Source organism: Lipotes vexillifer, unplaced genomic scaffold (assembly GCF_000442215.2).
Source record: "Lipotes vexillifer unplaced genomic scaffold, Lipotes_vexillifer_v1.1 scaffold159, whole genome shotgun sequence".
Taxonomy (NCBI): domain Eukaryota; kingdom Metazoa; phylum Chordata; class Mammalia; order Artiodactyla; family Lipotidae; genus Lipotes; species Lipotes vexillifer.
The window spans coordinates 1,230,612-1,254,364 of NW_006770589.1; the positions used below are offsets into that span (position 1 = coordinate 1,230,612).

The following is a 23,753-nucleotide window of genomic DNA, read 5'->3' on the forward strand; positions in this document are numbered from 1 at the left end:
TACTTGAATGTGATGTGTCAGTTTGTCAATTTTCTCATTTACAGGTGTCTTTGGAAAACACTGCGAGCTGAACAGTTATGGATTTGAGGAGTTGTCATACATGGAATTTCCCAGCTTGGACCCCAATAATAACTATATTTATGTCAAATTTGCAACTATTAAAAGTCATGCTTTATTACTTTACAACTATGACAACCAGACAGGGGACCGGGCTGAGTTTTTGGCCCTTGAAATTGCTGAAGAAAGACTAAGGTTCTCTTATAACTTAGGCAGTGGTACCTATAAACTCACCACCATGAAGAAGGTGTCAGATGGACATTTTCATACTGTGATTGCCCGGAGGGCAGGAATGGTAAGATATTAATTCCACATTAAAACTTGTTTTATTGAATATCCAGTCAATCAGGATGGAAACTTGAAAAGTTAAAGCATGAATTGTGGTGCAAATTGAGTTCAATTATATGTATTCATTATTTGTCCAATTTTGTTATGAACTACAGCAGCAAATGGGTAACATTCTTCTTTTGCTCATGACAGCGTTGTTTGGCAAAAACAACTCATTTCAAAAACAAAAAGGGAATGAAGGAAAGAAAATATCCTAGTGCATAAGCATTCCATTTTATACATTTCTTATATTGAACACATTTTTAAGGCTGTGTCAGAACTCTACTTAAAATGGCTCCTTTGCTTTTCTAAGTATCCTTGCCCAAATTGAAGAAACGACTTAAAAACAGACAGGGAAAACTTTTCTACAAATAAATTACTGGTAAAAGATGATACTTAACACAGATTTCCGTATAGTAGGTAATAATCCTTATTATACCAGCACTTCAGTATACTGTCATCTGTGAGGTCTATGACATGAAATTGTGTTAGGATGAAGTATTGGTTTTTGACTATTAAAGTATTCTCAGAATTATAACTCAGTAATATCCAAGATTTCCATATTATATTCCATTTCATTATATGGCTCTCATAACAAGCAGGGTACATATTTAGTGCTTGTGTTCATTAAACAAGTATTTTTCTTTATAAAGGGAAATACGTCATATCTTTTCCATGTTAATGTTTGAAAACATTTGACGCAGAATAATAGAATGGAAGGATTTATTTATTTATTCATTTATTTATTCCAACTCTCTCTCCATAGTTCCCCCCATCTTCAACAACTATCAAAGATTTTGGAAAAAGTAATTTGTAACAAAAACTATTTTAAAATATTTTTCGATTTTAATGCTGACCTTTTAAAACCATAACTGCTCTTTAAAATTTTTATTTCACCCTAAAAATGGAATGGAATGGTTAAAGTATTAAACCAACTATTAGAAGAAAAATTAGCCAAAAGAACAAAATAAATACTCTGAAATATTTTTTAAATGAAGAAACTGGGATCTAAATGATTATAATTTTACCTCTTGGCTCTATGACAAGCTAGAAAAATATGGTAATTATATAGTTCTGAGATGGATGAAATGAATCATATGAGAGAAGTATTTTTGCCACTAAACTTCGGGAATACTTTGTATTGTTGTACTACACGTAAGCAACTTGCAGAAACAATATTGAAAATGTTTTTACCATGTTTTTGCTAGCTTTTTCTGTGATCCATAATTAGGTTTAAAAGCAAAAATTTTGTGCCCTCTGTAATTACCAACTTCATAAAGCTATAAGACAGAAGCTACTTTATAACATTAATTTTTTTTTCTGACAAATATGAATAAGTTGTCTTTATCAAAGGACAAAATTCTCCATTTGTTTCCAGGAATACTATAAATCTATGTTGAATTGGCCTCAGATACAATGGCTTTTCTCTCCTCCACTCTAATTTATTACATTGAAGATCTAAACAGCTTTAAAATACAGAACTATTTCCAATTATGGAAAAAAAGAGAAGAGTGATTAACCCTAACGTGACCAAATGATTGTGTCAGCATGATCAAGGTTAGCTGTTCAGATATTTCATCAGGTACATTCACCACATCCATTGTGTTGCTTTCAGAACCCTACTAGATTATTAGATGTATGCTATTTGAATATAATGAGAGGTGAGAAAACAGAAAAAGGAGTGCAAATTTTGACTTATTTTAATTCTATATTGTCTTCCATTTCCTTATGAACTTCGTGTTAATATCTGTAACTATAACTTTTTTCTAATACATTTAATTTATAAAGTGTTTATAAAATTACCCCAACATTTTGAAAATGAGAATGAAACAAAAATAAAATTTAGTAACAATAATTATAATTAAGATCATTTAGATTCTAAAAATAATCTATGTAAAAAATCTATGGAAAAGCACTCATTGGAGGCCTGATTTGATAGTAATTCAGGTGGCTTTGTTAATTGGACAGAAAATCAAAATGTGAAGATAATATCTCCACATTTTTAGCATTATCACAAATAGTAATATAAATTATATCTAAAATTGCATACGCTTTGTATGAAAAGGTGCTTAATAAATTTAATAGAGGTATAACAAATACATCTTGGGAATAATTTTTCAGATTAGTAATAGGTTACTACACTCATTTCTGCCTGAGATTTTTTTACACCTACATAATATGAAACCAGTGTGCCTAGAGGACGATCTCTAGGAGAATAGGGATTTAGAAAATTCCAGTGTCCCTGATTACTGATGTACCCAGTCATATTGAATCTGACAAAATTAGGACAAACGTGGAGTCTGGTGTGTATATGTAGATTGGTGCTTATGTTAGCCATAATGATTTTCTAATACTGAAAGGGAAACCTAAAGGGGTTGGTAGATACCACTCACCACAACCCTCCAAGCATACGTAAGGTAACCATATTGCTAAGATGTTGTCAATGGGCTCTTATATAGGTGAGAGGATTTTACGTGGTGACCTGTAAGGTCCCCTTAAACTTCATGAATACTTGATTTTATCAAAGAAGGGCTTGGAAGCAAGAGGGAGAACAGAGAAAGAGGCACCATGAAATATGCCCAAAGGGAAAGAAAAAGAAGTTATTTCAGTTCATTTGTAATATGTCCCCATAGTCATGAGGTTTTGAATAATACTAAATGTGGAAAAAATGCCCTTGTCATAATTAATTCAGTCAGAGGAAAAATCTCTCCCTATTTCAGAAAACATCCAAAATAAGGCCCTACTGGATTTTGAATCTGTTGTTTTCTACGATTCAAAAGGATTTTTTTGGAAACTGGCAAAATCATTAACTTCTCAGCTTTGAATCATTGCATAGACAGGATAAAAATATCTCAATTTACAGTGGTAGTGGTAGAAATATTCAACAGTAAAAGAAGGTACATTTAACTCTGAAGATTAAATTGAATGAGCTATTATTCAAATAAAACTTTCCCTCAGGTATTTTTTCCTTTGAGTTGTATCACTAAGCTTTTAGAAAATAAGAAAAAATATATTAAGTATGAACATTCATGAAAATATGATACCATTATGCAAGGTTTTTTCCCTAATTAAAGCATTCATAAATATCCATGTGATACTCTCTAGCTTGTAATAACTTTAAGTATCTCTAGAATGGATGGATAGCTTGCATAGTATACATAGAGATGTGTTAACATTTTGTTTTAGAAGTAAATTGAAAGGAATTGTGCTTAAATTAATAGTCAACATAAACATACATGGTATTATGGAAACCTAATACCTATTTTGAGATTGAATGTCCCTCAATTTTATAGATCACTGGAAAAAAAAAAAACTACTGAAAGAGTTAACTAAATAGGACATTAAAGTCTTGATATAGAATTGGAAGTGTAAATGTTCCCTAAAAATATTAGTATTTATTATAATTTCTTTGAGAAAGTGGCAAAAAAAATTACATGGCTTATGAGAGTTTGTTGTATTGAGTTTATAATCAGTTATAAAAATTAACTTATAGAAATATTTTTAAATAGTTTAGACCCTAATATTTGAGGCACAGTAAGTATAACTTGGCCCTATTTATTAGTTCTGAAATGTATTTAAGATATACTTTTACAAATCCTAAATATATATTTTTATGGACAATCCCTTAAAGTCATATGCTATATCAATAAAAAGGTGATATTAAGGAAACCAATCATTTCCATACATAATGAAAGAAGATAGAAAACCTGATACTTTTGCATTTAAGTCAAAGGTAATGTTAACTTGCTTAACTTCCCTGTGCTGTGTTTCCTACATTTGCTTTGCTTTCATTAAAATTAACCTCCGGGCTTCCCTGGTGGCGCAGTGGTTGAGAGTCCGCCTGCCAATGCAGGGGACACGGGCTCGTGCCCCGATCCGGGAAGATCCCACATGCTGCAGAGCGGCTGGGCCCGTGAGCCATGGCCGCTGAGCCTGCGCGTCCGGAGCCTGGGCTCCGCAAAAGGAGAGGCCACAGCAGTGAGAGGCCCGCGGACCGCAAAAAAAAAAAAAAAAAAAAAAAAAATTAACCTCCAATGACAATTATTCTCTCTTTTTTTATTGTTGTTACTGAAGAAACTTTATTCACAGAACAAGTGTGAAAATGTCTTTTTATTGGTACTAAAAGGGAATTTTAAGGCTGTAATACCAGCTCTTTATTCCTTAAAGGAAAGCAGTTACTATAATGATGTACTTGGAGCCACAGGGCTAGTTAGCACCTCCCTCTTCATTGGGGAACATGAAGAACATGTTGGGGAACATGAAGTCTATTACATTCCCCCAGGAGGGCAGTTTTCAATGAGAAATTGCTACATTTGTAAAGAACATATTGACCCTGATGAAAAGATTTTATCCACATCTACACGATGATGACAAAATTGGACATGACTAAAAGGTTTGGGCAGCCCAATTCTCAGGAGCAAAACCTAGAAACAAATGTCATGATACCCATAAAAATGCCTTGATGTGTCACAGGACACCAATCTAAGCCTTTAATTCACATTCCAGTGCAGATGGCCTCAAAGGTGTTTTGGATCAGCGATTTTTAATTTTTTTTTTTTTAGCAGAACAGCCCTTTTCTCAAAATTTTACATGGAACCCAAATATGTTAACAAAAAATATATATTGCTGGGCCAGTCTAGATTGAAAATCATAGGATGGCAGTTTTACCCAGCAGTGGCCCCTGAGCTTCTCAAAGAATTTTCCAGGCACCATGAGATCTCATGAGCCCCCCCCACCCCCGCCCATAAACTCTGATACTAAATTGGAGAAGATCAGGAAAAATGAAGGAGGGGGTATGGCAATAGGAGAGACTGTGCAATTATCCCCCAAAGACTGATCACACTCTAAAGGGACTTTACAATTACTGGATCCTACCAAGTTCTGAACCACATTAGACTTAATAGCGTTAATTTTTTTCCTTCAACCTGGTAAGTGGGACTCTTGAGGAGCCCCAAGACAATTGTCCTCAAGATAATTGTTCTTATAAATGCTTTCATAGTATTTATTTTTCTGCTATACAAATGGACAAAGTTGGATTAGTCTTGTGGTACTCAAGTAAATTTAGGTAGAACCTTTGATTTTCTGCATTAGGAGAAACCCTCAGTCCTTCTGTGTTTCTGGATTTGGGGTTAGGCCTCTTCCTATGAATTACTGGCCATGTTCCGAAATACCACATTCTGAATATCAACTTTATAATCTCACCAATTAAAATATCCAAAGTTTTGCAGAATTTCACTGCAGTCTGGGAAACAAAGGAGGGGCATAATTACAGCCTTGTAGAGCACAGAGTAACTTGGTTATGCAACCACCATGGTCTTAAACTGGACCACAGCCATCCCCAATGGCCATTGCCCAATAGAGAGAGCCCTAACTTCATCATATTCTTGGTCCTGGTGACCCTGACTTGATGACTTTGCTTATTGATCAAATGGAGTGTTAATCTGTCCTACTAAACAGAAGGCTTTTGTCTCAGGGGAATATGCATCCCTTAGGATACAAAAACAATTACTGTTAGTTGTGGTTTAAATATTATTGGTGAGTTTCTACTGTATAGCAATATATAATAATGCATTCAGATTATACATAAATACGCTGTAATATGCCATTTATAAACAATGATTCTTATAAATGAAGAGCATCTAATCGACTTGTTTAAATTATCTCAAACTTTATCTTTAGTACAAGTATTACGATCTTCATAGTTTGCAGTAATAGTATTTATATTATACTTCCAAAATCTTTTTGTGAATATGACTGAAATATTATTGGAAATAGACTTTTGAAAATTAGGAATCTAATTTTTTTTTATTTTTTGGAATAGTTGGATAGTAGGATAAACATTTTTCTTAAGATTGTAATTCCAGGAAGCTGTCCCAGACCTAATGTATGATATCCTAAGAGACATTAATAACATTTTTATTCTTTCATCTATAAAACAAAGGGGCTGGAGATTTTTAAAAGTACCCTCCCACTTCTTACATGCAATAATTTCACAATTTTAACTTTGGATATATCAAAGAAATATGTACCCCTAATTTGAGCATGTATTATAATTATATAATATTATAATATACTACATCAAAAATGTATTTCAACTTTAAAATCATGTCCATATAGAAATGAGTCCTGGGTAGTGTTGGCTGAAAAGGACAACAGGGTTACAAGAATCCAAACTAAACATCTCTTTCTTTTGCTTTATAGGCAGCTTCCTTAACTGTGGACTCTTGTTCTGAGAACCAAGAACCAGGGTACTGCACTGTCAGTAATGTGGCAGTTTCAGATGACTGGTAAGTAAAATTTTTAGTTTGATCTTTATTATTCCTTGACATTCAAAATGAAATTATACCTTAACAATCATTTTATTATGCTCAGTATTATATAAAAGTTTAAGATATTTTGTCTTCTCCAAAGGGATTTTCATACTGTAAAATAAAAAGTTAATAATTAGTCTACAACATGTGTAAAAAAGGGTGTAAAAGTGGTACAGATGAGGATAAAGTTAGAGAAAGGGAAGATCAACATAGCCTATCCTCTTTGAGAAGCTTCATGAAATACTTGCATGTGACCTGGGTCCTGCAAGAAGGTTAGGATAAGGATCCCACCTCTTTTAAATGTATTTTCTGAAAGCTGTATGTGATAATGATTGGCAGATATTTTTCAATAGCACCTGAAGGTGAAATAGAACATTACCTCACCTAAAACATAAGTGATTTTGTTAGAAATAGTAACAAACAGAGAAAAAGAAATAGTGACACATCATTCATTTGCTTTAATCAACTTATTGGCATTCCTTATCATCTCTGTAATAAAGGAAAAACAATCTGACATTAATATTAGAGTTGTCACTTCTACTGCATTTTAATTTTCTTTCCGATAGTATGCTCCTTCTCTAAGACTCAACATGTTATGTACATCTCATGTGACTAACTGAACCTATTATTTCCATTAGTTTTGTTATTTTTCATACCCTGAAAATCTAACAATCCTGTAGGTATCTATTTAGAGGACATGCATCCATAGGTGATGTTTCCCATTCAAATATACCATGCTTTACTACATGCCAGAAAAAGTTATAGTCACCTCTTCTTTTATTTATTTGTTTGTTTATTATTTTTTTGGCTGCATTAGGTCTTAGTTGAGGCACGCGGGATCTTTCATTGTGGCAAGCAGACTCTTTGCTGTGGCACACGGGCTTCTCTCTAGTTGTGGCAAACAGGCTCCAGAGCATGTGGGCTCTGTAGTTTGTAGCACGTGGGCTCTGTAGTTGAGGCACGCGTGGGCTCAGTAGTTGTGGTGTGGGGCTTACTTGCTCGGCGGCATGTGGGATCTTAGTTCCCCGACCAGGGATTGAACCCACGTCCCCTGCACTGGAAGGTGGATTCTTTACCACTGGACCACCAGTGAAGTCCCTAGTCACCTCTTCTTAAGCTAAACATTCTACTGAAATCTGTTGCATTGGTACTAATACACGTACCTTTCCTTTCTTATGCAGGACTCTTGACATTCAGCCAAATCGAGTCACAGTTGGAGGTATCAGATCGCTAGAGCCAATCCTTCAGAGGAGAGGACACGTGGAAAGCCATGATTTTGTTGGGTGTATAATGGAGTTTGCAGTCAATGGAAGACCTCTGGAACCAAGCCAAGCTCTAGCAGCGCAAGGCATCCTAGATCAGTATGGCAACCTTATTTCTTACCATTTTAAAGAAAGACACCAAAAGTGTATGAGGATTGAGCATCAAAAGATGAAATTCTTGTGCCCAAAGCCCTAAAAATACCAAATGTATTATGCTGTTTTGAATTTCAATTTTTTACTTATAGCTGTGAAATTTGGGAAAAAACAAATGGATGTGTGCATATATGTATGCATATACCTTTTACCTTACATAGTTGTGAAGGATATATGAGGTAAGTAAGTAAATCACATAGAAAGGAACCTGGCACATAGTAATATATAAGTGTTAGCAATAACATGTACAAAAACTATTTGAAATTAAATAGTTTTACATATAAATGTACGTATTCCCTTGGCCTGGCCCTAGGCTCAAATAAATGGATGAGGCAGATCCTTGCTCTTGAAGAGTTCATAGTCTCTTTAAATTCCTGGTTGTTAGCCTCTAGTGCAGCCATAATTATTGCCTGGCAATATATTATATTCTCCTAGTTTAGTCACTTTTCACTTCCTCAGTAACTATTTCATACCTGTTCTTTCCATAAACCTCAAACATCATCTCCTGCATCCTTTTTCCAGCTAATGAATCTGCTTCCTAACTTGCTCAGAAAATCGGGGCAATCGAAACAAAACTCCCCAAAGCTCATTCCTCCACATCTGCCCATGCAGCCTATAGTCTACCCTGTATACTATTATTGAATGAACTGTTCTTATTCCCACAAAGACCAACCCCTTTTTATGTGATAGACTCCATCCCCCCAAACCTTCTTAAAACAGTACTCCAGCTTTCTAAAGTGTTTCTTTTCTCATTTCAATTCAGGCTTCTATTTCTCCCCACCCCCCTTTTTTTCTTAAACTTGGTTAATCCCATTTTCACATTGTTCTGTCTCTGTCAAGTGATCAATAACCACTGTGTTGCTAAAATCAATGGTCAAGTCTCATCTTATTTGAACTTCAGCAACATTGAGAACAACGTTATTAGTTTGTCCACCAGCACACGGTATGCCTCCGGTTTTCTACTCTGATTCTTCTTCTCATCTCCTTAACCTCTTCTCTTTTGTATCTATATTCATTTTTTAAGTCTTTTTTTATAGTCCTTGCTTTTAAGTACTATCGCTAAAGCTGATGACTTTGAAATGTTTATCTTAAACTTGACGTCTCCTCTGAACTTTAGACCCTCATATCCAACAGCATACGGAATATCCTGTGTGTATTTCTAACAAGTATTTCAAACTTAAGTTTAAAACTGAACTTCTGGCCTTCCTTCCTGACTTCTCCCAAACCCACTCCTTCCAGATTTTCCCATCTCAGGAAATAATAACTCAGTCTACCCACCTGGTCAGCCACAATTTGTAGACCACCTTTGATTCCTCTCTTTCTGACAAACCACATTCAATCCACCAGCAAACAGAAGTCATGTCAATCTGCTATATGTAAAATAGATAACCAACAAGGACCTATTGTAGCACAGGGAACTCTGTTCAGTACTCTGTAATAACCTAAACGGGAAATGAATTTGAAAAAGAATAGATACATGTATATGTATAACTGAATCACTTTGCTGTACACCTGAAACTAACATAACATTGTTAATCAACTATACTCCAATATAAAACAAAATTTTTTAAAAAAGAAAAAATAAATAAAATAAAAACAGAGGTCAGTTCTTACCCTGACTTATAAGGCTGACCTTCCTCTTGTCAACCAAATGGACCAGGAACTGTAAAGAGGCATAAAGGCATTTTATTTGGGGTCTTATAATGGCAACTCGGGGATCACAGATTCCAGGGGAAACCAAAGTAATGTCCTGCCAGAAGAAAATGGGCAAGGGTTTTTTATAGGGAAAAGAGGGAAATTAATGCAGAATCTGGACTGGAGGGTAAAATTATTCTATACATGTGATTGGGTTATGGAGCACATCTCATTTGTTACTGGGGAAAGGTATGTTTTCTTTAGTCCAGAAAAAGTCCAGTTCTCAACATTATTCTTTCCTTTTTGCAACTTAACTATTCAGCAGTTTTAATTTAGAGTGTTCAGCAGACATCCAGCATGGGTGGCAAACGTGGAGGTCCTTAGGTCACTTCCCAGCCATTTCTTTTTATTTATTTATTTAATTTTGGCTGCATTGGGTCTTCATTGCTGCACACAGGCTTTCTCTAGTTGAGGCGAGCGGGGGCTACTCTTCATTGTGGTACGTGGGCTTCTCATCAAGGTGGCTTCTCTTGTTGCGCAGCATGGGCTCTAGGCAGGTGGGCTTCAGTAGTTGTGGCACGTGGGCTCAGTAGTTGTGGCTTGTGGGCTCTACAGCGCAGGCTCAGTAGTTGTGGCGCACGGGCTTAGTTGCTCTGCGGCATGTGGGATCTTCCCGGACCAGGGCTCGAACCCATGTCCCCTGCATTGGCAGGCAGATTCTTAACCACTGTGCCACCAGGGAACCCCAAATCCCAGCCATTTTTGAGATAGTTCTTTCCACACCCTTAACTTCCTCACCATTATCTACCTGCTCTTCTCCTTGTTCACGCTGTTCTGACGATATTGGCCACTTGATGTTTCTCAAACATGCAAAGGACACTTTCACTTCATGACTTCCTCACTTGGCTCTTTCCTCTCCCTGGAATGATCTTCTATCAGATATACTTTTCTCTCTCTCCCTTTGTTTAGGACTTTACGAAAACAGATCCTTCCTTCACTCCCTAACCTAGAGATCCAGCAATCCCCTCAAAACTCCCAATCCCCTTTCTCTGCCTCAATTTTCCCATAGAACTTCCTTCTTTCTAACATACTACACAATTATCTATTTTTTTGGTTTTTTGTCTGTGTCCCCCACAAGGAAAAAGAAATATTCCATGAACACATGGATTTTTTTTCATCACTTTATCTCCATGCTTAGAAGCACGCTTGGCAGGTAGTAGCCATTCAATCAACATTAGGTGCGTGAGTTGTCTGGTGGAGGAGATGGGTATTCAGATAAACATGTGGCCCCGAAAGTACGTGAACCAAAGTGTTTATTTGACCAAGAAGCTTTGCTCAATTAAGAATTAATTTTAAAAAGGTATGATCACCTCTTTTCTTTATTGTGTAAGTTGTTATTTTGTTTAATCTTCTCCATTATGAATGAGACAGGGCATGTGTTACAGGACACCTTGTTAGATTAGATGCTCCAAATATAGTTGTAACCTGAGTTTCAAAGATTTGAGTTCATGAAAACTAAGCAGTTAATAAAAGTTTATATCTAATTTTAACAAATTTCCCCCCACCTGATTTTGTCTTTTATGTGTCTTTATTCTGTTTATTTTAGATGCCCTAGACTAGAAGGTGCTTGTACTCACAGTCCCTGCCAACATGGTGGCACGTGTACGGATTACTGGTCATGGCAGCAGTGTCATTGCAGAGAAGGACTGACTGGGAAATATTGTGAAAAATGTATGCAAGCTGTTTCATCTTCCACCAGAAATTATAATAACCATTAAAAGTATAAATATATGCACCCAAATATGTAATTGAAGTAAAAGGATTATGTTTTGATTCTAAATATTGAAAATATTAAATGGGCAATAATTGGTAAAACATAGTGACATTTTTTAATTCATGTTTTAACCTGAGAAAGAGTGATATCCTTTTAGAATTATTTACTAAATATGTCCTTTATTTCCATTTTATAAATATATCACTTAGTTATTTTTGTTTTACCTATAGCAATGCTAGACAATTTACAAGGCCAGGGGTTATATTCAGGCTTTGGCTTAATATTATCTGCATTTAGGGGATATTTCTCTGGTGAATATGTTGTATTTGGTTGAAAAGTATAATACTAAGTCACTAAACACTGAGTTCAAAACATGCAATGGCAGGGCTTCCCTGGTGGCGCAGTGGTTGAGAGTCCGCCTGCCAATGCAGGGGACACGGATTCGTGCCCCGGTCCGGGAGGATCCCACATGCCAAGGAGCGGCTGGGCCCGTGAGCCATGGCCGCTGAGCCTGTGCGTCCGGAGCCTGTGCTCCACAATGGGAGAGGCCACAACAGTGAGAGGCCCGCATACCACACACACACAAAAAAAAAAACATGCAATGGCAATAAAATCTGTTATAGTTCAAGGTGATATTTAAATTTTAAATTGCAAGTATTGGAATTGGCTTCGAATATTACTTTTTAAATTCTTTTATTAGTTATTTGTTTCTAAAGCCTAATTTTATTGTTATTAAGACATTAATGATGTTCAAGCCATCATTAGAACATGGCATTCTCTAATTTCAAGTTGTATATCCCACTAACTAACCCTAATGGAGTCTCTTTTATAAAAATTGCTTTATTTTCAGATAAGTGGTTACTGCTTAAATCATTGCACTTATCTGATCACTTTTTAAGTAGTTATTTGATTCTATTATAATATGAGAATGAGTAGAAGTTTATGATTAAATTACGTATATACTATAATCAAAAAGATCTTAGTAGCAGAGTATAATTGTGTTTATTTAGGATAAAATCAAAACATGGGAAAAGTACATTGTCACATGATATTTTTTAAAGTAATGAGTATTTAGTTAGGAACCCAACTATATTTGGAAAATAAAATGTCACTCACTTGAGCAATGCCTGCAGTTTTTTTCTTTTTAGTTGAGATATAATTCACATACTACAAAGTTTACCTTCTTAAAATGTACCATTCATTGCTGAAGCCCTTTTGAGCTCATTTTCTTTATGTCCTTTCTTTAGCTCTATTAGCTATAACACACTTTTATACTTCAGAAGTGTGAACATTTTATCAGATTATGAAAAATTATAATTACATATGATGTTTATACATGATGACAAATTAAATTTGATGTGATTATTGCTACTAATAAAGTTACTTACAAATGTGAATGTTTGTACAATTCTTTGTTCAAATTTTCCATGTTAGAGGCTTTAAAGATTACAAATCATTATAACTGTGAAAACATATATGGATTTATTAATTTTAGAAACACAGTGAAACCTATAATCAAATTCTTCAACTGTATATTTTTAACATGTGGCTATCTCTAGAGGTATTCATAATGTATGTAGCATGTATCAAATATTTTAATGAATACTTTCCAAATGAATAATTATCATAAAATGTTTTATATTTCATGGTTCTGAAATGGATTTAAGCATTTGAAATCAACTTACACAATAATTCACAAGTGGGAATTATTTTTTCAGAGGAGGATTAAGGGACACTAATTCCAAAAACTTAATATTTTCATTGTTCTTTTTTTATAATATTTTTGTCACCAAAGAAACTCTTTTAAGAAATGCCTATTGGATGCATTCATGTTTCCCTTTATTCATTGACTTTCAGCTATTACTCCTGACACGGCCTTATCATTAGAAGGCAAAGGGCGCTTGGACTACCACATGAGTCAGAATGAGAAGCGGGAGTATTTGTTGAGACAGAGCATCCGAGGTGCCATGTTGGAACCTTTTGGTGTGAACAGTCTGGAAGTAAAATTCAGGACAAGAAGCGAGAATGGCATTTTAATCCATATCCAAGAAAGCAGCAATTACACTACTGTGAAGGTAAGATAAAAGCTAATGGTGACTTCATTTGATTAGACCGCCTGCTGTGTCATGGTTTAAATCACTTCTCCCATAATTTCTATCCTTTTCTTCACAACCCATTAGAGTTCCGACTGAGGCTGGGCACTATTCCAATATCATCTATCTTAACTATTCCTCAGGCATTGGCCAGAGTAACAAAGAACTGAATGGTTTGGTTTCTAAACACTTTTGTTTAGAGTAGAGAGCACTGCTGTGTAGGCCAGCAAAGAAAGAATTTGTTGCAATCTATTTTGCCAGATAAAAATTTATATTGTTTTTACCCTACTAAAATTTTAAACAAAGTGAAACAAAAAGATAGTATGTCTTTGAAATGGAAAAATATGTTTTTCCAAGAATTATTCCAAACACTGTTATGTATATATTAATTGGAATGACTAGAATAAAAAATTTTTTGAAATTTTCTGGCTTTATTCTGGAACATATATTCAATTCACTATTCAGGTAAATCCTGTGAAATTAAATACCTTTGGAATTTATAGTAAGTAAAATTTCAGTTAACTCCCCCAAATAATTTCTAAATAAATATTTCTGAAACATTATATTTCATGATTGATTTATCATTAGGCTTTTACACATTTTTTTTCTCAGCTATAAATGAGATGCTAAACTCGTGAATAATTTCATTACATATGCATTTCCTGTCAGCTCTTAGCTTTCTTAATTTCTAAAATGATTATTCTGCTTTCCTTCCCACAAATAAGACTTCATCTTTCAGACCATCATTTTTTTTAGTTTAGTTATATCAACTGCTTTTTTGTTAATATCATTCAGCCTATTATAAATCGGCTGGTAAGTTTTATATGAATTTTAGTTAATTCTTAAGAAAACAAATCCAGATTTCCTGAATTATTTTCACTTATAACTCAATATTTTGAAAATTACTGAAAGCTTAGCTCATAAGGAAAAGAGCAATATGCATAGAAAATTACCAAGTTTAATTCACATAAAATACTAAAAATAAAAACAGACATTCACCTTTAAACTTCAGCTTCTTTATTCTCAAAATTTCTCTCTGTCCAAGCCAACTCAGTTGTTATGTGGCCTGTACATAGCTTTAAATAGTATAAAAAACAATCTTTTTAAAATTCTCATAATCCCCCTAGTCCAGCCATTCTCAGCTGGGGGTGATTTTACCACCCCTCCACAGGGGATATTTGGCAAAGCCTGGGAACATTTTTATTGTCCTGGTTGTTGGGAGTGAGGAGGGTACTGCTGCCAACATCTAGTGGGTAGAAGTCAAATATGCTGCTAAACACCCTTCAGTGCTCACCACAACACCCCACAAGAAAGGACCATCCAGTGTGAAATGTCAGTGCTGAGGTTGAGAAACCCTGCCCTCATCCAGTTGGAGGATATCTTCAGGTTATAATTTTACCTCCATTGTTGATCCAGAATTAGTAGAGTAACTGCTGCAAAATGAAACACCTAAGTCACTGTATAACGTTATTATCTGGTGTTTTATGGTTTTCATTGAAAAGTGTATTGGAAGTAAAGAAAGTAAGGAAAGAAGTAGACCACCATATTCTACCAGAAACATTTTTTATATGCATTGAGAGGCTTTGACATTGAGGTCTGTGCGTTATCTGTTAGGCTGCTTCCAAGTCCTCGTGCCATTTAAATGACATATGAAATATTTCTGTATGCTATCTCTTTAAGCCAAGAGATACAAAAACAATGTGCTTGAAGAAATTGGAGACAGAATATTTTTCTTCCTCAAGGAAGAAGCTGAATGTCGACATCCGTTTTTGTCACCATAAAATCTTGCATTTCCAACAGGACAGCAGCATGCAACTTCTCCAGATTTCGTTGCATTGGTAGCAAGCACTTAGAAAGAGATTTCTTTTTTCCCTGAAGGGAAAATGAGTAAAAATAATGACTAATGCAGACCAAAATGCACATTTCTTTTGTAAGAAAATTTTGAAAGGGGTTTTTTCAGAGAGTCAGGGGTTTGGCAGGTGGAGTAAATAGATTAAAAAGAAACAGTGATTCAGAAGAACTGAACAGACAGGAAGAGAGTGACTTTTGTAAGTAAGCAAGTTACTTGGATGACAGGAATCCGATCTGCTTATCCAGGCGAGGAAGCAAGTTAGAATGGACTGTTACTTATCAGTTAGCTTATCAGTGACCAAGGCCCCTGGTTTTCTTCTTTCTTTTGGCTCAGTTTCTGACAGTTGCTTTTCTCTCTCTCTCTCTCTCTTTTTTCCCCTTCTTTTCTTTCTTTTTTTTTTTTTTAATTCAGATAAAAAAGAAACTAAGGAGAGAAAATTTCAGAGAGGAAAACAAAAGAAAAGCATTCTTATGTATAACGGCTTTTGAACTGTATTTAAAGTGTTTCACAAATCTCTCTTCTTTCACAGCACATTGGGTATCTCCATATTTGCAAATGTAATAACGCCAGATGATGGGCTTTGTTTCTACTCCAAATCAATTCTGGTTTTTGGTGTATTGTTTGTTTGTTTGTTTGTTTTCCTTTTGAAGTGAGGCCAGGTATGACTTACAGAGTTAGGATGATTCCGAGCTCTACAGAGTGAAAAATAAATAAATGAGCAAATCAATCTATGAAAAAATAAAACCAAGCAAAAAATGAGCATGACGTTTCAAAAGTTAGGGTGGGTAGAAGAGTTAGGTAGAGTATTATTGGGGAGAAGGAGAACATGAAGAATGTTGTAATGGAAACATATATTCTTATTTATCCTACTCCATGGCATGTTCCAAGGACCCTGTCATCAGAAATTGGTCGAATGAAAGGAAGACATGGTGTAATCAATTAGGAGAGAAACACAGAGCTTGCGGAAGGCTCTTCTCAAGACTTCTTTCCAAAAAGGACTCTGGCTATAACCAAAGAGGAGTTGCTGTTTTCACTGTCTGTTTCATGAGACATTGCCCATTCGATGAAATGTTATTGTCATTTAACCACAGTTTTCTTTTTTTTTTCCCCTGGGTTCAGTACTGGAATATATTACTATCTGGAGAAACTGCTTTAATAAAATATTACATTATGAATAACTTATGTAAATGTGTTAGGCATATTTTCCATAAAGTAAAAATGAACTCATTTTTAATTCTACCAGATGTGTTTGTTGCATGTAGAAAAAGCATTTGATCTGAGTGACAAAATAAACGGATCCATCCTTTCATTCCCGTCATTTGATACGCAGTGCCACTTTATCCCCCGGCCGAGGCACCGGCTCTGTCTGGCAGTAGTGATAGGATTATGCTCTTTTCATCCTGCCTTATAAATTATTTCATTTTCTAAGTGTCTACTTAGAAAACTGGAAACTTGGGAGCTGGAAACTGGAGTAAGAGCATCCTGTTACCCAATGTTCTACTGGGCGAAGTAAAAGAAACCAAATATCCCTTAGATAAATTTTAAAAGACAGCCAAAATAAAGACTTGTCCAGATGCCTCATTATTAAGAACTCACCCTTTATTCATCATAGTGGTCATCTTAATAAATAATAAGCATGATTTTTTAAGATAAAATTCCAGTGTGTAATAGATGACAGGTAAAACAATTTCTTCATGTCTTCACTTTTCCAACTATGCTTCATTTATAGTTAATCATTAATTTCTCTTTTTGGATATAGTTTTAAAATTTTTTGATAGCTATGGGCCATTTATGAAACAATTTTTTTAAACTTGCAATTGCCATTAAAACATAAGTACTCATAAAATGGTGTGATTTACCTATCTTAAGATTAGTATTCACCCTATTATTTATCTCAGTTGCATTCTGGAAAATAAATCTATACATCTTGAAAAATTAGTTATAAATATAAGAATATCTTGAAAACTGTTGAACCTATTATATGTGAAGGTATATGTTACCTAAAATTGTAAAGGCATACTCTAACACAACCAGACTCCTCAACTGTTCTCTCTGCTTTAAACTGATTAATGTTTTAAGGTTTCACAACACTTTTATTTTTATTCAAGCGTACCATAGTTTAATTGTACACTATTTTTAATATATTTTACAGATTAAGAATGGCAAAGTACATTTTACGTCAGATGCAGGAATTGCTGGGAAAGTGGAGAGAAATATTCCTGAAGTCTATGTTGCTGACGGCCACTGGCATACTTTTCTAATTGGAAAAAATGGAACAGCCACAGTATTGTCCATCGACAGAATTTATAACAGAGATATCATTCACCCTACTCAGGATTTTGGTGGCCTCGATGTGCTCACTATATCTCTTGGAGGAATTCCTCCCAATCAAGCTCATCGAGATACTCAAACAGGTAAATGCTTGTGTTGAGTAGAGGCACAAAAGAAAGGTAAAATTGTTCCTCTAAAAGTAGTTGGATATCTGTTAATGTCCATTATGAATATTCTAGGACTATCATAACTACCTTTAGAAAGTTGGTAATAAATTATTGGTCATCACTTTCTTTAGGCATTTTCTACCAAGTTCATAACTCAGCCCAGGATGTTTTGATCCTTTCCTTGTGTACCAAATATTTATTTATACATTCATTCATTTACTCATCCGTTTGTTCATTCACACAACATATATTTATAGAGCCCTGTAGGTACTTGGCATGAACTACAATGGTGGACTCTTCCCATAGAATACATGGTCCTGTAAGGAAGACAAACATCAATCAAATCGTTACACAAGTAACTATATTATTTTAACCTATGATAAATGATGTGAGGAAGAATATAGGATTCTAAGAGATTGCCAAAAACGTGGAGAAGGGGAAACTTCTCTGGAAACTGACATTTGTACTTAAATCTGAACTATGAAGATGAGGATGGGAAAGTATGAAAGTTAATTTATATTGATGGGAACTAAAGGGAAAGAAGCAGATTAAGTCAGGATCACAGAACCCAGAATACTGGGGACTGATGTCACAGATGAAAGATGAAGTTGGAGAGTGAAAGTTCTCCTAGACTATGTGGCAATTTTTATCTCATTCTTGGAACAATGGGAAGTTACTGAAAAATTAATCACAGAAGTATCAAAATCAGATATACAGTGACATTAAAGATCTTTCCAGCTACACCATGGAAAATACATTGGAGAAGGGCAAGAGGGGACTTGCATAAATTAGCTGGGAAGATATTGCAGTGATCTACGCAAGGTATTGTGTGAGCTTGGACCAGTTTGGTGGCACAGGAGTTTAAAAGTAGTGGATAGGGAAGAATATTTTAGGAATGTAAATGAGCCAAAGTGTTGATGCTTTTGGTAAAATTCAGGAAGGTTTCTGACATTTCAACTAATGGGTAGTGCCACTAAGAGAGGAAACTGCAGAAGGGTGCAAAAAAAAAAAAAAAAAAGTACATCTATGGGGAACATCAAGGTCTTGTTTGGAGCTTTCTGAGTTTGGAGAACCTTTGAGAAAGACCTTTGGGTAGATGGGTTAGAAATCAGAAGTAGACCAGTTGGAAATACTTATTTAGGAGTTATGAGTGTCGAGCAGGTAACTGAAGTACTGGGCATGGATATGATAAGCAAATATGAGGGTGTAGAGTAAAAAGAAAGCCCAGGGCCTTACCTTGAGTAATTCTAAGAGCCAATGGCTGTCTAGAGGGGAATGAGACAGAAAGAGGACTAAGTCATAGAAAGAAAACCAGGAGAGGAGGAACAAAAGCAGATGTCCCAGGAACTCATGGAAAAAGAGTGTATCAGGGATGGAAATGACACTAGGGTGGAATGATGCACCAAATAAAAGGAAAATTGAAAAATGTGCTGTATAGTAAAGGAGTCAAAGCATAAAAGTTAAAGCCTAGGTAATAAATAGTTCTTATGTATTTAGCTTGTTTTAGAATATGGATGCTAATTCATTTGGATGTTGTAAGAAAATAAGCCAATGTAAATTATGCCCTTTTGTTAGTGTCAAGATATATTCTTGGGCTTTGTGACTGGAGCATTAGCAATATTAGCACACACATATTAGTGTAACAAAGTATTTCTCAACTTTTTTTTAAATCATCTCCCTCTAAGGAGCTGTGTTAGATCTTCTTTTCCAACCCCTGCCATCACTACCGCATAAAATGTTAATTGAATGAGTATACTCCATTTTTTTTTTATTGAAGTGTAATTAACTTACAATGTTCTATTAGTTTCAGGTATACAGCAAAGTGATTCAGTTATACATATGTGCGTATATATATATATATATATATATATATATATATATATATATATATACACAGAAATGTGCATACAGATTCTTTTCCCTTATAGGTTATTACAAAATATTGAGTAGAGTTCCCTGTGCTATACAGTAGGTCCTTGTTGGTTATCTGTTTTACGCATAGTAGTGTTTATATGTTAATCCCAACCTCCCGATTTATCCACATCCCCGCCCCCCATGTCCCTGCCACAAGTATACTCTATATCTGCCCTTTGGAGGCCCACAAGTCATGGTAATAGCTAAGATTTTTCTTTTACTCCTTAAGAAGCTATGTTCAACTCCCCCCTTGGGAGCAGTATCACCTCCATTGAGAGTGCAAGATCTAATGCTTGAAGCTATTGGCCTATTTTGGTTCTTTTTAAGTAGTTTTAAAATAAAATTTATTTTTATGTATGTAATTCTTGGTACATAGACTCTAAAAATAAAACCAACAGATAATTAAAGGAGGGATAAAACGAAGACGCAGCCTGTTAGCGCCCTTCATGAATGTTCAGAAAGAGCAGGATGCCAGCAATCTGCTCCACGTTCTGTTTTGGAAATCTTACTCATCTTGCTAACTTCTGTTGTAAGATGCACGGATTTATTGCCTTCGGACAGGGTGATGGCGCTGGGACTGTGGTGTCTAAACTCTCGTGATGTGATTGCGAAGCTTCTCTTCGGCAGATCTGTGCAGCCTGTTAAGCCTTTGGTTTTCCCTAAAACGCCTTACTGCTCCTTCTTGCCCCGGCAGGGTTTGATGGCTGCATCGCTTCTGTGCTGTACGGCGGAGAAAGTCTTCCTTTCAGCGGGAAGCACAGCTTGGCCTCCATTTCGAAGACGGATCCCTCAGTGAAGATGGGCTGTCGTGGCCCGAACATTTGTGCCAGTAACCCCTGCTGGGGAGATCTGCTGTGCATCAATCAATGGCACGCGTACAAGTGCGTCCCCCCCGGGGACTGCACCTCCCACCCGTGCCAGAACGGGGGCAGCTGTGAGCCAGGCCTGCACTCCGGCTTCACCTGTAGCTGCCCGGAGTCACACACAGGCAGGACCTGTGAGACGGTGGTGGCCTGTCTTGGTGTCTTCTGTCCCCCGGGGAGGGTGTGCAAGGCTGGAAGTCCCGGAGGGCACATCTGTGTTCTGAGTCAGGGCCCCGAGGAGATCTCCCTGCCCCTGTGGGCCGTGCCTGCCATCGTGGGCAGCTGTGCCACCGTCCTGGCCCTCCTGGTCCTGAGCCTGATTCTGTGTAACCAGTGCCGGGGGAAGAAGGCTAAAAATCCCAAAGAGGAGAAGAAACCGAAGGAAAAGAAGAAAAAGGGAAGTGAGAACGTTGCCTTTGATGATCCAGACAACATCCCCCCCTACGGGGAGGACATGACCGTGAGGAAACAGCCCGAAGGGAACCCAAAGCCTGATATCATTGAAAGGGAGAACCCCTACCTCATCTACGATGAGACCGATCTTCCCCACAACTCAGAAACCATCCCCAGTGCCCCTTTGGCTTCACCGGAGCAAGAGATAGAGCATTACGACATCGACAATGCCAGCAGCATCGCCCCTTCGGACGCAGACATCATCCAACACTACAAGCAGTTCCGCAGCCACACCCCAAAATTCTCCATCCAGCGGCACAGCCCGCTAGGCTTCGCCAGGCAGTCCCCCATGCCCTTAGGAGCCAGCAGCTTGACTTACCAGCCTTCCTACAGTCAAGGTTTAAGATCCAGCTCCCTGAGCCACTCGGCTTGCCCAACTCCCAACCCTCTGTCTCGACACAGCCCAGCCCCTTTCTCCAAGTCCTCCACTTTCTACAGGAACAGCCCGGCCAGGGAATTGCATCTTCCGATAAGGGATGGAAATACTTTGGAAATGCACGGCGACGTGTGCCAACCCGGCATTTTCAACTATGCCACGAGGCTGGGAAGGAGAAGCAAGAGTCCTCAGGCCATGGCTTCTCATGGTTCTAGACCGGGGAGTCGCCTGAAGCAGCCAATTGGGCAGATTCCTCTGGAATCTTCTCCACCAGTAGGACTCTCCATTGAGGAGGTGGAGAGGCTAAACACCCCTCGCCCTAGAAACCCAAGTATCTGCAGTGCAGATCACGGGAGGTCTTCTTCAGAAGAGGACTGCAGAAGGCCACTGTCCAGAACGAGGAACCCAGCGGATGGCATTCCAGCTCCAGAATCTTCCTCTGACAGTGACTCTCATGAGTCTTTCACTTGCTCAGAAATGGAATATGACAGGGAAAAACCAATGGTATATACTTCCAGGATGCCCAAATTATCTCAAGTCAATGAATCTGATGCAGATGATGAAGATAATTATGGAGCCAGACTGAAGCCTAGAAGATACCACGGCCGCAGGGCTGAGGGGGGACCTGTAGGCACACAGGCAGCAGCGCCTGGGGTTGCTGACAACACACTGCCCTTGAAGCTTGGGCAGCAAGCAGGGAATTTCAACTGGGACAACCTTTTGAACTGGGGCCCTGGCTTTGGCCATTATGTAGATGTGTTTAAAGATTTGGCATCTCTCCCGGAAAAAGCAGCAGCAAATGAAGAAGGCAAAGGTGGGACCACTAAGCCAGCCCCCAAAGACGGGGAAGCAGAGCAGTATGTGTGAGCTTTGTGTGCTGGCGTTATAAAAATATAAAAAACGAGAAACACTCAGACCATTGTAAGGTTGCCGAATAGGGTGGGTCACATTTGCAAAACAGGCCAGTATGAACTGGTGTTAGAGGAAAACTTAAAAATAATAACCACAATGCTGCTGAAACAGACTCAAAACAACTCTTTAATTTAAATATGTTTGGTTGAATTTCTTTTCCTGCATGCATTGTATTTTGTAACTAGTCATGTGGCATGCAGCGTTTGGAAAGGTTTTTCTTATTTACCAATGTTTGATTTGTGACTTTTAAAATTAATACCGTTGCCATTGCCGAAATGAACTTGTGCTTTCACGGTGGGGTATGTGTATTGTTTCCATTGTATTATTATTGTCATGTTTTGCATTGCAAGATCCTTGAGGTTTAACCCATATTTGTAAAGTGTAGAAAGAGCCCTCCTATCCTTGAATGAACGACTAAGTATTAACACTTTTCAGAATTATGGATTCCATATTCGATGTTGCTCAGAAATGTCTGAATATTTGAATATGTTTGTCATGACCGTGGGTACGAAAATTAAGTCATTTTGTTCAGCACTTTAGAACTTTCTTACAAAGTTTTGCTAAAAATTCCGAATCTTTTTTGTAAGCAATTTTGGTCTTCTGACTTTCATCAGGCTTCCACTTGGAACAAAATGTTGTCCCCAGAACTCTGCCGCTCTCCTGCTGTGGAACGATGTCCTAACAACACTTCTCAGAGACACTTTTAAAAGTTATTTATTGAAAAATGTTCTATGCTTTTAAAATTTTAAAGAATCAACCTCAAGAAAGCCTATGATTGGACTTAGTTTTCAGCCATTTAACATTTACCCCAAGTACCCAGTTTTTATAATTTATATAAAGTCAAATTTCAACACTTCTTACTTTCTGTCATTTTGTAGACCCTTTTCTTAATACTGTGTAAAAACTTTTTTTTACACCGAAGCTGTGTTTTTGATACTGATATTTTCCTATGCTGAATGGTTTTCTTACTTTCAGGGAAGGTAAGAAAATACCTTTTTTACATTTGTTACTTATGTAACGTTCATATTTTTCACAGTTTGATATTTGTAACATACTGTATGCTTTCTACTTTTAAATGCCAACGATAGAATTAAAATATTTATTTAAAATACTTTGCATTCATAGTGTACTATTAATTTTGCATTTTCCCATACTCTTTCCATGCCCAATTGAGAAAAGTCTTTACTTGTCAATAGGGTATGACAAGTTGAATGATAAATGGGCAACATCATTTTCTTTTAAAAAACATGAGTATGGATAATTGCCAGAACAGATATTTTAAGGTCGCGTTAGTGCATTCCTACCTGTCAGAGTTCTTGGACTTCCCTAGAGC

At 36.7% G+C, this 23,753-nt stretch overlaps 1 protein-coding gene across 1 annotated transcript in view; it reads left to right on the forward strand.

Moving 5' to 3' along the window:
• The window catches only part of FAT4 (FAT atypical cadherin 4), a 172,929-nt gene extending 149,398 nt beyond the window's left edge, over positions 1 to 23,531 (forward strand). Inside the window, exons 12-19 of the mRNA XM_007446249.1 lie at positions 45 to 352; positions 6,586 to 6,671; positions 7,877 to 8,056; positions 11,352 to 11,476; positions 13,377 to 13,594; positions 17,617 to 17,878; positions 19,061 to 19,063; positions 20,511 to 23,531. Of these exons, the coding sequence (XP_007446311.1) occupies positions 45 to 352; positions 6,586 to 6,671; positions 7,877 to 8,056; positions 11,352 to 11,476; positions 13,377 to 13,594; positions 17,617 to 17,878; positions 19,061 to 19,063; positions 20,511 to 22,375 (3,047 nt within the window). The 3' untranslated portion in view covers positions 22,376 to 23,531. The remainder of the gene's footprint in view (positions 1 to 44; positions 353 to 6,585; positions 6,672 to 7,876; positions 8,057 to 11,351; positions 11,477 to 13,376; positions 13,595 to 17,616; positions 17,879 to 19,060; positions 19,064 to 20,510) is intronic.
• The last annotated feature ends 222 nt before the right edge of the window (positions 23,532 to 23,753 follow it).